This window comes from Nicotiana tabacum, chromosome 8, assembly GCF_000715075.1.
Source record: "Nicotiana tabacum cultivar K326 chromosome 8, ASM71507v2, whole genome shotgun sequence".
NCBI lineage: Eukaryota > Viridiplantae > Streptophyta > Magnoliopsida > Solanales > Solanaceae > Nicotiana > Nicotiana tabacum.
Window position 1 is genome coordinate 55424298 of NC_134087.1, and position 14068 is coordinate 55438365.

General features: G+C 38.2%; 1 protein-coding gene across 1 annotated transcript; it reads right to left on the reverse strand.

Annotated features, from left to right (window-relative positions):
• Positions 1–13197: 13197 nt before the first annotated feature.
• On the reverse strand, positions 13198–13845 carry LOC142163108 (WAT1-related protein At4g08300-like). The gene has a single exon (XM_075220363.1). The coding sequence runs from the start codon at positions 13843–13845 to the stop codon at positions 13198–13200; it is 648 nt and encodes a 215-aa protein (XP_075076464.1).
• Positions 13846–14068: the final 223 nt, after the last annotated feature.

Below are 14068 nucleotides of genomic sequence, written 5' to 3' on the forward strand. Positions count from 1 at the left end.
AGTAGGTGTATCATCTAAATCCGGTTGTGTTTCATCTAAATCATCATTTTTCTCATCATTTTCAAAGATAGTTTCATTAGGATAAAGAGCATTCATAACTTCTTCATTTAATTATTGACCCGGTGCAACATCATGGCAAAATTGACTATCGAAAAATTGAAAACAAGGGTTATTACTATCAAGAATAATAGGTGGAGGAGGACGGGTAACAGGTCTGGGTCGGGGAGCCGAGGGAAGAGTAGTAGCTTGGCTACTAGATTCACCAATTTTAGATTTTCCCTTACCCTTACCACCAAAAATATTTTTCAAAGAAAATGCCATATTAATTATAATTGTACTAAATAAAACTAACAAAACTATAATATTAAAACTTAAGAGTTGGAACGTGTTTACCGAATTGACGAACAACTTCTTGAAAATTGAATATCGTTGAAGACTTGAATACTTCAATTCATCAACTTCACAATTTTTTACGAAATTGTAATAATAAAGCAAGCAATTATAGAAGAAAATTAGAGAGAGATTGATGATTTTGTGAGTAAAAATGAAAGAATGGGGAGGGGGGGTATTTATAGTTGAGAATTGGGAAAAAGTGTAATTATAAAAAGTTTGGGGTTAAAGCAAAGTTTGGGGGCCAAATGGCTATTTTTAAAGTGGCCAACGGATAAATTTTGAAGGCCAACGGCTAGATTTTAAAAATCTGACCGTTGGTCTTTTTTAATTTTTTTTTTAATTTAAAAATTAGCCGTTGGAGCCCGTTGGGCCCGGTTGAACCGGCCCAAGCCCACCTGCCGGTCCCGGGCTCACGGGCTAAATGTCTTGAACCGGCCCACCACGGGCTTTTACACCACTAGAGCCCAGGCCCGGTTGAACTAGCCCGTTAAGCCCGCGGTCCTGGGCCGGTCCCGGGCCAAAATACAGCCTTAAGACAGGATGACATTGAAAATAAGGCCTTAATTTCCTAGATGCCATAATTAATGCTAGGTGCAAGTTTCTCGAAATGAGGATATCGAGTCTCATCATCTAATAAAGACTTGCTAACATAATAAATTAGAGATTGTTTACCTTGGTCCTCTCGAACTAATAGAGCACTTACCACTACTTCTGAAACAACAAGGTAGATAAGCAATTTCTCCCCATCTTTTGGTTTGGCTAGCAATCGTGGATTTGAAAAGTACGCCTTTATATTTTTAAGTGCTTGTTGACATTCTTCAGACCATTCAAATTGATTTTGCTTTTTTAAAGCTGAAAAGAATTTGAAGCACTTTTTCGATGACTAGGAAATAAATCTTCCCAAGGCTGCTATTCTTCCTGTCAGCCTTTGTACTTCTTTTTTGCTCACGCTCGTGAGTATATTTGAAATTTCCTCAATAGCTTTAATTTGCACAGGATTTACTTAAATGTCACGGTTAGAAACAAAAAATCCCAAGAACTTACCCGATGACACGCCACATGCACATTTCTCAGGATTTAACTTCATGTTAAATTTGCGAAGAATCTGAAATGTATCAGTCAAGTGTTGAATATGATCCCCTACTTATTGTGATATTATCTATATACACCTCCATGGTTTTTCCTAGGTGTTCTTTAAACATTTTGGTCACTAGCCTTTGGTATGTGGCCCCAATATTCTTTAAGCCGAACGGTATAACTTTGTAACAGTAAGTCCCCCTGTCTGTGATAAAGAAAGTTTTTTCTTCATCTAGAGGATCCATTTTAATCTGATTATATCCTGAATAGGCATCTAAAAAACTTAATAATTCATGCCCTATAGCATCAATTAGTTGATCTATGTGTGGTAATGGAAAAGAATCTTTTGGGCAAGCTTTATTTAGATCAGTATAATCTACACAAACGCGCTACTTACCATTCTTTTTGGGCACTACTACAGTATTAGCCAATCAATCTAGATACTTTAAACCGCGGATGGACCCGTTTTTTAAAAGCTTTTGCACCTCATCTTGAATCAGTTGATTCTTGAATGAGCCTTGCTTCCTTTTCTTTTATTTAACAAATGAGTATGATGGATCTTCATTTAATTTGTGGGTCATTACTTCCGGTGGTATACCTGTCATATCTGAATGGGATCAAGCAAAACAATTTGCGTTAGCCTTTAAAAATTCAATCAACTTACGTTTCATCTCTGGGCTGAGGTTGGTTCCAATGTAGACTTTTCTATCGGGCCAATGTACAAATAATACAATAGCTTTCAGTTCCTCGATTGTTGTTTTGATGTTTTCATTTTCTTCTGGTTCTTGAGCAGTATCGGGCCTCGAGTCTACATCTGTTTGCCCATCTTCAGTTGAGGTTCGTGTTGCTGCGTCCTCAACTGAATTCTGTGATTGCTATTTTTCGTCACTTTTTGCGCTTGAATCTGCCACAGAGTTAATGCTTCGAGAAGCTTGTTGGTCACCACGGATTTATCGTATTGCTTATTGTGATGGAAACTTGATAACTTGATGTAAAGTGGATGGAACAACATCCATTTCATGAATCCATGGTCTACCGAGAATCATATTGTAAGCCATATCCATTTCTACTACTTGAAATTTGGTGTCTTTGATTACTCCTTCTGCGAATGTGGCGAGTATTATCTCCGCTTTTATTACGATGCTCAAGTTGTCAAAACCAGACAAGGTGTGCACCTTAGGTATCAGCTTATCATCGGCTTGCATCTCGTTTACCACTCTCAACAGAATGATATTAACAGAACTACCTGGGTCAATTAAAACTCGTTTTACATTAGTATCATGTACAAGTAAAGATTGTTAGTTTGTATGAGTCCACCAAACAGTAGAGTACCTGGTCCTCTACGAGATTCTGCTGAGAATGCTAATAAACTGTAAGTAAATGAGACAAGGGATTTTTTACATGGAAAATCCCACACAAGGAGACCAAAAACAAAAATCACGACCTACACCTATAGGCTTTCAACTTCACTAACTTGTAAAAACCTATTAGAAGCCACTTTGTAATGACTCAACTAACTTGTGGTACTATTATCACAAGCCACTTTGTGCCTCCATAGTTACAAAGACTTTCACTAACTTGTGATGCTCTCACCACAAGTCACTTTGTCACTGTACAGTTATAAAGGCTTTTGCTTATGACTAAACCTCGTCACAACATAAACTCAAAGAGTTTACGGAATTTACAAGAAGATTCTTAATCAACGCTTCCAGCTGAGCAATTTAGGAGATACGATAAGTACAATAACAAAGTTACAACTCAACTAAGGACAACAGAATACTGACATTAGGAATTGATCTGTAGTAGCGTTCAACTTTGTTCTTCAAGCTCATGAGAATTGATTTTTCTGTTTTTTGCAAAAGGCTTGAATGAGAAACAGAAATGTTTAAGTGATATTTTGTATAAACTCATTGTTGATACACCTTGATGACATCATTTGAAATGATGTAAGCACTTTAGTTGGTCAAGGAATAAGTGGATACTTGAAACAATGCAGTGTAGGCAGAAAAAATGCAGGCAGTCACGTCGCTCCAGCTGTGTCCAATTAACTTTGTACTGCTACAAGGAAACTACAAGGGTATGAGGTCCTTGTTTGGTTTCCTATCTCCTGAAGCTATAGCAGTTCGCCTTTAGCTAGAATCCGTTAAACTTGCAGTATAGTCCAAGTAGGCCAGGTTCCTTATCTGGTTCTTAACAGTAAGTTTGTTAGATCATCAAAACATAATGCAAGGACATTTAAAACCTATCAATTTCCCCTTTTTTTGATGATGACAAACTTAACATCGATAGAGCAGAGAAACATAGAAGCACTGAGATAATAAAAAAGGGATAGATTTGATATTAATAAAAAATTTATATGCCTTCGCTTAAAAAGCAAAGGCAACATTGGACTATTAAGACGGGAGCATCACTGTTTCATCCCAACCACATAAAAAAAGAAAACAAAACATCTGCCAAACAAAAAAACCATTTCCAGAAACTAGTCACTGAAGGGGTACTTAGAGGGCACTAGGAGTAAAGGGCTTAGAAGCTGCATTAAGTGTTTGGAGAACAAGGTCTATTTGGGCATTGACCGACTTTTGCTCATTGAGCAGTTGTGCTTTCAGGTTCTCTACTTGCGCCCTGAGATCAACATTCTCTTTTGTCAAACGAGCTACCTCATCATTTGACGGCGGAACCCCTTGGACTTGCTGACCTTCCAGGATAGCATTCCTGGCCTTCAACCGACGAATCTCCTCAGCTGCATTGTTCTGAGCATTAATAAGTTGTGAGACGGTTGATGTACTTCCTACTCCCCCATTCTTTTCTATTCACTCGCATTCTTCCAATGTTGTCTGTGAGAAAGTCTGCTTCTTAGTCCCCACCTTCCCTGTCCCCAGTGGCACCTCAAAGAATTTAAACACTTGCATAAGTAAGAACCCGTAGGGAAGGCCATGATTACCATCTTTGAAGGTGGCGACCTTTTGTAAATGTTCAATCATAATAGCAGGCAGACTCACATGAGTAAAGCTATCCAGTTGCTCCATCATGAATAGGTCAGACTTAGAAGTCACTGACCTCCTCTCAGCTCGAGGCAATAGAAATTTGTTTACCAATTCGAACAGCAGCTGATAGACAGGGAGTAACGCTTTCTTATGGATCTGGTCCCCCTTCTGGTTTGCATTGTCTTTTACCACGGCATTTCTGAAGTTAAACTGACACACATCCTTTACACTGGACACACCAACTGTAGGAACTTTAAGGATCTCTCCAAGAAACTTTACATCGAACACGATGTCCACTCCATTCACCAAAGCATAGATGTGGTTTGTCTTAACGGGAAAGAGGCTAGCAAAGAAGCTTTATACCTCATCCTCATATGCCTTAGGTGCATCTATTTGGAATATATGCGCCCATCGTTGAAACTCGACCATTTCAAGAATTTGTCGTATACCAGCCATCTCAGAGATTGCTGGGTCAAAAGTACAACCCAACAGGACTTTTTGGTGCCTCAGGCATTCTGAGCCAAAGCTGACTTCACTTCTTATCCTCTTCATTGAACCAGGTTCCTGAATAAGTTCAGACTTTCGTTTGCCAGATTTCCCACCACTGGATTTCTCCTTTTCCTTGGATTTGACTAACACATCCCCATCAGACATCGAGAACTCACTCACAACATCTTTCAACTTGGAGCTAGAGGTTGAAGCCTTCTTTACTGAAGCAGGTTGCTTCTTTTTCTGAGACCGTCTAACCAGTGAACCAGGTTCATCTGGTGTTTCCTTTTCCACCTCTACCACAAGGATCGCCTTATCACTTACTGTCACGACCCAAAATCCACTAAAGGTCATGATGGCCCCGGACGCCGCTGTCAGGCAAGCCAACCATAAATACTTAATTAAATTCTCGTTTTAATAATTTTGAAAACTATGATTTTCCTTCAATTTTACTAGTAAAAGATAATCATTACAAAATAAATAAAAATGTATACAAAATACCCCATAATAATCCCAGAACCCAGTGTCACGAGTGCATGAGCAATTTTTATTAAATAAAGCACAATACGATAATTGTCCGAAATACAATTGGACAGAAAAGAACTACTATACTTTGAAAGAGACTCTGTTGGCTGCGGGTCATCTCGAGAGATGTATCTCACCTAAGTCTCCATGTCAACCATGTTTTTGTGCCCAACGATGCCATTAGACGTACATGTACATGTGCAATAAAAATACACAGCAAGTGTAGCATGAGTACGAAAACAACATGTACCCAGTGAGTATCCCATCTAATCTCGAAGAGAGGTCGACTTCGACACTTACTAGTGGTCCAAAAGTAATATACCAATAATATAGTAAATCGAGGATTTTCATAAAGATGGTTGTAACTCAATAGCATGAACAAGTAAGCAATTCTTTTATTAATAGGAAATTTCCAAATTCATTTTCATCATTTATACATTTATCTCAAGTCAAGGAGAACAAATATCAACATCTATAAATCTCAAGGCAAGCAATACAAGCATGTGCAAATCATGCCGAGATCGTACGGTCCGATCCAACAAATATTTAAACTGTGCACTGCCAGAGGGTCGAATGGTGCGAACCATAGATGCATCTATTACCCCGCTCGCGAATCATACATGCGATGCGGTCAAACATAAATAAACAATCACCCCGCTCGCGAATCATACATGCGACGCAGGTACACATAGAAACACACATTCAAACAGTCAATCAAAACTCCATCAGGGAGACAATTATTCAAGGAAGTGTCAATTTCTCTTTTACAAGTCGAGAAAACAAAGTTTAACTCTTTTAGAAAATCATTTACCACTTCAATGCAATTAAAGCAATTTAAACTGTCAATAAGGTTACAATTATTACAAGTAAAGCATGTTTTGGGTCCTAGACTACCCGGTTTTAAGCATAGTAGTAGCTACATACAGACTCTCGTCACTTCGTGTGTACGTAGTCCCCACACATAGAAGAACATATCCAATTAATTAATCTATGGAGACAATTCTCTCTTACAAGGTTAGAAAGAAGACTCACCTCGCTCCGAAGTTCCAAAACTGGCTTCCAAGCCCTTCCGATGACTCAAATCGATGCACAACGCTCCAAACTGGCCAATAAATGAGAAAATCCATAAATATATGCTCTAATACTCATAACAATTCAATTTGGATAAATTCCTAACTCCGTCCGAAAAGTTGACAAAATTGCCCTCGAGCCCGGATTCCGAAAATACTCACAAAATCTGACAACCCATTCCAATACGAGTTCAACCATACCAATTTTATCAAATTCCGATAACAACTTGACCTCCAAATCTTGAATTTTCGTTCTTGAAAAGTTTTGCAAAAATCTTGATTTCTTCCATTTAAATCCGAAATAAATGATGAACATAACCATAGAATCATGAAGTATAATTACTTTCGGATATAGAACACTTACCCCAACCCATATGGTGAAAATCGCCTCAAAAATCGCTTCAATCCGAGCTCCATAGCTCCAAATATGTTAAAAATGGCTGAAACCTCGAAATATAGCTCATGCCCAGGTATTTACTCTTTGCGATCGCGTAAAATGCTTCGCAATCGCGAAGCACAACATTTCTCAGCCCAAAGTTTACCCTTCGCGATCGCAAAGAACAAATGTCCGGCTCTTCCAGACAGTCTCTAGTATAATGGCCATAACGTTTTGTACAAAACTCCAAATTGCAAATGGTTTAACTTTTTGAAAATTAGACTCCAAGTACTACAACTTTCTTGCTTTGCGCATCTCCCAATTCCTTATAGATTACAATATATAAGCTTCCAAAGTCAGCCATGTGCAACACAAATTTCTTCTTCACGATTTCCAAACTCTTCCCGAATAGGCTGTAGTGTACCAATCATAACTTTTTGTACACAACTCCAAATGCCACATGGTTTAATTTTCTAAAATCTAGACACAAAGGGATACAACTTTCATTTTTGGATCATCTCCAAATTCCTTATAGATTGCGAGATACAAGCTTCCAAAGTCGGGTCAATGCAGCAGAAACTTTCCTCTACGCGATCGCGAATCACTGGCCATTTTCTCCCACTTTACTCATCGCGATCGCAACCAATTCCTCGCGATCGCGTAGCATACTACTGTAGCCAAAATCCAGCAGATAAAAATGGCCTAGAAATGGTCCGAAATCACTCCGAAACTCACCCTAGCCTTTTGGGACCCCGTCCGAACATACCAACAAGTTTCAAAATGTATCACGGACTTAGTCGAGGCCTCAAATCACATCAAACAACGCTAAAATCACGAATCACACCCCAATTCGACTCTAATGAAACTGAAAAATTCTTATTTCTACATTCGATGCCGAAACCTATCAAATCACGTCCGGTTGACATCAAATTTTGCACACAACTCACATTCAACATTACGGACCTACTCCAACTTCTAAAATCGGAATCCGACCCCGATATCAAAAAGTCCACTCCCGGTCAAACTTCTCAAAAACCTCAAATTTATAACTTTCGCCAAATGACTCCGAAATGACCTACAAACCTCCGAATCTACTTCTGGACGAGCTCCCAACACCAGAATCACCATACGGAGCTATTCCCAGACTCGGAATCCCAAACAAACATTGATAACATTGAAATGCACTTCAACCCAAATTTATGAAATTCTTCCAAAATGCTAACTTCAACAATAGGCATCGAAACGCTCCTGAGTCAATCAAAATTCGATCTGGATATACGCCAAAGTCCAAAATCATCATACGAACCTGTTGGTACCTTCAAATCCCGATTCTGAGGTCATGTACTCAAAAATCACACTTTAGTCAATTCTTCCAACTTAAAGCTTCCGAAATGAGAATTTTCTTTCTGAATCAACTCCGAACTTCTGGAAATTCAATTCTAACCATGCATGCAAGTCATAATACCTGAAGTGAAGCTACTCAGGGCCTCAAACCACTGAACGACGCGCTAGAGCTCAAAACGACCGGTCGGGTCTTTACATTCTCTCCCACTTAAACATACGTTCGTCCACAAACATGCTGAGAACTGCACTGGAGTTGTCTGAAATCACAGTTAAACACCTTGTGCACCTACCCATGCTACCACAACTCAGTTGAGCTCACTAGCTCGATCAAATCTGAAGATATCCTCTTTCATTTAGGCAAATAAGCCTTAGAGTCCAGTTCCAACATGCGGAATTCTCTGCCAGGCTTATTTCCAACATGTGAATGTCGTATCAAGCACCACACGCTGTACCAGAACATGTTGCACACCCTTGCTGAATTCACACCATGCACCACATCATTCACAAGACCATAATAACACTCTCTAATAATAATAGCCAACATTTCCCAAATCTGATGCTCACAATGCACCCCATGACATATATAGGTCCTGTTCCAACTCTCACAATGCCGCCACAACGGAAGCGATGTGTATAAATTCGTAACCAACTGCCAAGTCGAGAACTCATTGAGTCTACACTCCTGACAAGAACCATTACCTCATTCTGAACGAAATAATGGTATTTGATCTTTAATATGCTTCATATAACCCGATCGCACTGATCCTAGATCCAATAATCTCGTCTCACCCAGTACGAACTGCTCAGGCAACAAGCCACTCCAGACATGACCAAAAGTCTCATATGATGCCACAATGTGCCAATAGGCTACAGACTTGAACGTGATACATAAGGAAAACGAACTCTGGAAGGGATTACTCAACTCACACAACTAATTAGACAACCGAAAAGGTGTTATAAACCTCCCTCAGGAAAAATGGGAAACAAAACATACAAAATAGAATGTAGGGGACTGTACTCAACATCACACTATTGCGGCGTGCAACCCGATCCCATCAACATACCCGTGACGGTGTGCCACCCGATCCACACATAAAATCTATATAAGGAGATACATACCGAGCTAGATTGCTCATTAATAAAAAATACCGAATATCGGCCATAAGCACGCTAAGTGAATAATACCATCCCTGGGGAGACGGAAAGCGCCATACGCTACAGAACTCAAGAACAACTGGGGTGCGATATATGATCTGAATCTCAAGAGTCATCTCGCTCACATAACACCATTGCTATGCAGAATCTCAACACATAAGACAATTATCAAGCCGTTTCACAACTCACATGGCACACTATAGCATGACATGAAATGGCCGACAACGAGATAACATCCAACGTCCGAATACTTCTCCATAAGGAGTGCTATGCTAAAATGAACATTTCCAGCCTGATATAGAGCCAATATTTATATTTAAATCTACCCATCAACCTCGAGCCGATTCTGACCGCACTTTACTAGGCTAATAACCTTTCAAGGGTCCATATAACCCCTTTTTCCCATGACTCACAAGAACAACCCTCATATCCGGAACTAACCTCCATAGTCCACAACCCAATAAACAGAGTGCCTTCCAGGCATAAATTCTCAAATTAGTGATACTACCACAATCTTCACACTTGGTTTAAATCTTCAATCAATCAAGTGACTACATGTCACACTTATACAATCTTCCCGTGAGGTACACTCCCACGACCTTCCGCACTAGATAACAAGTCTGCACATCCATACCACCGGTCACACTAATTCTGTAAAACATATCAAGAATCCATAACTAATATGCAAAGCCTCCGACACAAAATGCCGATCTCAGGTGACACTGAAGACAATACAAACTTACTCCAAATATCCAAATCCCCTTCCTGCTCATCCGAGCTCGTGACATCCTCGTAAAACACCGAATCGCAAACTTGATCCTCACTTTCAAATTTCATTTCGTTCACTGCACCTTGTCACACCTCCTTTTTACATACCCGAGGGGGTACAAGGGAGTTTTTTCCAATTAAAGGACAATCGAAACGGGATTTATTTATTTATTTATTTCAGAGTCGCCACTTGGGAGATTTAGGGTGTCCCAAGTCACCAATTTTAATCCCGAATCGAGGAAAAGAATGACTCTGTTTAACAGTCTGCGCACCAGAAATCCGGATAAGGAATTTTGTTAACCCGGGAGAAGGTGTTAGGCATTCCCGAGTTCCGTGGTTCTAGCACGGTCGCTCAACTGTTATATTCGGCTTGATTATCTGATTTTATACAAATATGAACTTATGTGCAAATTTTATCTTTTTACCGCTTTCATAATTGTTATTATTATTTTTACAAGAATATGAACATCGTTTAAAAACATGTCTTTGGATTGCGTCACATAAAATGCACCCGCGATCCGGAACGTATTTTTATTCAATGTTTTAGGATTTGGATTTGGGTCGCATAAATGCGCACCCGTGTTTAAGAATGTATTATTATTAAATCGTGCCTAAAGCGATTAGCGTATTATTATTTATGGGTAAGACTGTGGAATTCACTAAACAGTCCATCCCGAATTCTAAATACTCAATTAAATATTTATTGAGGGCCCCACAATTTTGTATTTTTTATTCGGCGAGGTTCGTCTCATTTATTTTTTAAAAGACAATCCTAAAATGCCTACATTATTCTCTATTAAATTTGTCTCTACAAAATAAATAAAAAAAATGTCTTAATTTATTTACAGGTTGAAATTGACCAATAATATTTAATTAAACAACATTCTTCCAAGTTCCAAAATGATCTATTTTGATAAACTAACGTGTTTTTTGAGACATGATAATCATCCAACAATAGCGAATTAACTAGACGAAGTTACTACACCATTTATTTATTTTTAGGCAATATATAGGTAGTTCGTCCGTTAAGCTATCATCCGATGTTTCACTATATGTATTAAATATCTACATGATTCTGATTTTTTGCAAGCTAAATAATTTATACATACAAATAAAATTCAGAATATAATTAAATATAATTCAGAATTTCAACTCTTCATTTTCGTATTCATACTTCATATTTCAGATTACAATAACCAGCGTGTCAGTTGTGTACCTGATTTGGAAGCAAAAGAAAATGAAAGATGAGAATCAGCAACAGTAATAACAATACAGCACAGCAGCAACAATCCAGCAACAGTAACAACCCAGGAACAGAGTTTGCAAACCGGTGGAGTATTAATCCCAAAAATAAAAGCTTCAAGCTTTGATGACACAACAATTATTAATGCTAATTTCAAACAATGAAAGAAAGCAGAATATTTTTTTTTAAACTAAACAAAGTTTAAATATTATTTTTTTCGGAATTTTCTCTCTCTTAAATGTTCAACCTTTTTTTTTCTTTCTCTTATTCTCTTTCTGTCAGATTTTTTCCTCTCTATCTTTTTTTTTTCTTCGTCTGTCTGTCTGTATTTTTCTCTATCTCTCTGTTATTCTCCTTATCTCCTCCCTAAATCTGATTTCAAGACTTCATATATATAACTCATCTCATAAACCTTTCAATTAATTAAAATCCATACTTTTTCTCTACCCAACCCATTATCTTCTCACTCATCCCCATTACATTAAATAAACATATCACACCACCCCATTATATTTTGTCCCCCATGCCTAACATAAAATAATGCAAGATTCCCCCCACTAAATTTTGTCTTGTCCCCCCTTTATATTAAATAACCATATCACAACCCACCCCATTTTATTTTGTCCCCCATGCTTCATATAAACAATTACAAAATGTACAATTCCTAAACTACCCCTCCGACCTTACTGAAATTACCAAACTACCCCTGAACGTACTACAAATTACCAAACTACCCATCAGCTATAACACATCATTTAATCAAACTTAACCAAAATATAGACAATATGATTAATTTCTAACAATGTTCAAACAACAAATTTCATGAACATGATTTCTTCAACATTTCAACAACAAAGCACATGAACATGATTTCCACAACATTTCAACACAAATTGAACAACCAAGAACAACTAAAATTTGATTGAACAATATTTTTAGAAACAACAAATCTATTTTCGGATTTAAACAACAACAACAATCAAACAAGTACATTTAGATTTCTAAATTCAATAATATTGAACTTAAAATCAACCATAACAACATTACAACCAACAATTCTTATATCAAACTTAAACAAGATTATGAGACAAATTCACGAAATAATCATAAATGATAAACAAGAAATCAAACTATACAAAATTCGGATTCAAGATCATCCAAACAAAGTATGAACATGAATGAATCTATTTTAAAACAACAAACATGACGGATTAAACGATTAAATCAATATATTTCCTTTAACACAACTAAATTCTTTTTAGACAAATAACAAGATCGACGAATAAACAATTATGAACTTAAACTTGATCTTAACAATATTAACAATTTCTAACAATACATAAAAACATGAAACAAATTGAAGAAACAATTAATTAAACTTCAATTTGTATCTAACAAACATTAAACTAACAAATATTCACTTAAACAACAATACAAACATGAAATAAACATGAAACATAACTAATTAATCTTTCGTTTGAAATCTGAAAAATTAATTTAACAAACAACACATGAGTATGAACTAAAAATTAATTCAAACGATAAACAAAACAAACATTTGCCGATTTTAGATTCGAAAATATCAAAGCAAAATACGGACAAAATAAAACTCAAAAACTACTAACCGGATCGAAATGAAATATGTACGGACTGTTTCGACGAACCTCGAATGAGAATGAATCTGTCCGGATTCGACGACGAACTCAACGACGAACTCACCTTCCTTGTAAACTTTGACGAACTCAAAACGACGCTCGACGACCTCGACTAAACTCAACCGAGCAGCTCGTCTGAAGATACAACAGTTGGAACCTTTGATTTCACAGTCGTAACATCATCACTAATATCGTCAACTATGGTTGACCTTTCTTTGATGTCCACAACTGGTAATTCTTGGTCTTTTCCTGTCTCATTTCCTTTACCCTCCTTACTCTTTCCCCACACCACAGAGTAAAGTCCCATGACTATGATAATTGCTCCAATGCAGCTTCCAAGGTGGACTGACTCAGCCAAGATAATAGCAGCAAGAACAGAAGTGATGACCATACTCAAAGGGCTAAAGGCTGTCACGAACACTGGGCCTTTAACTTTATTAACTATACTTTGCACGTAATATGCAATTCCCGAGCAAACGATTCCAGAATAAGCAGCAGCAAGGAGCCTAGCATCGAAGCCAATTTTCCATGCATTCCAATCACGTTCCATTATAAGAGCAACAATTCCTCCTTCCACTATGCCCATCACACATACCCATGCTGCCAGAGATAGCTCTGCTGGGTACTCCTTCAATGTCATCGATTGAACAATAAAGAAAACGGACCAACCAACAATGCAAGAGATGAGCTCAATGGTTCCGGCGACCCAGTTCTCGGGGGTGGTGTTTGGACTGGTGGTTTTCGGACAAGATGGTGCAGCAGCCATGGCTGTCTTGGTGGAGCTGAAGACGTGGTTGACTGACGTGAAGATGGAGAGGGAGCTAGGGCGACGGGATAGTGACGACGCAGCAGCGGCTGCGACGAGCAGCTGGGGACGGGGGTGATGGTTTGGGTCGTTTGGTCGTCGACTGGTTATGGCCGTAGATGGTGTTTGGACGGTGTTTGGGTGGTGTTCGACGGGCTGGACGGAGGGAGTCGATGGCGGACAG

Coding starts and splice junctions, on each gene's coding strand:
- LOC142163108 (XM_075220363.1), bottom strand. CDS start 13,845: ATGGCTGCTGCACCATCTTGTCCGAAAACCACCAGTCCAAACACCACC.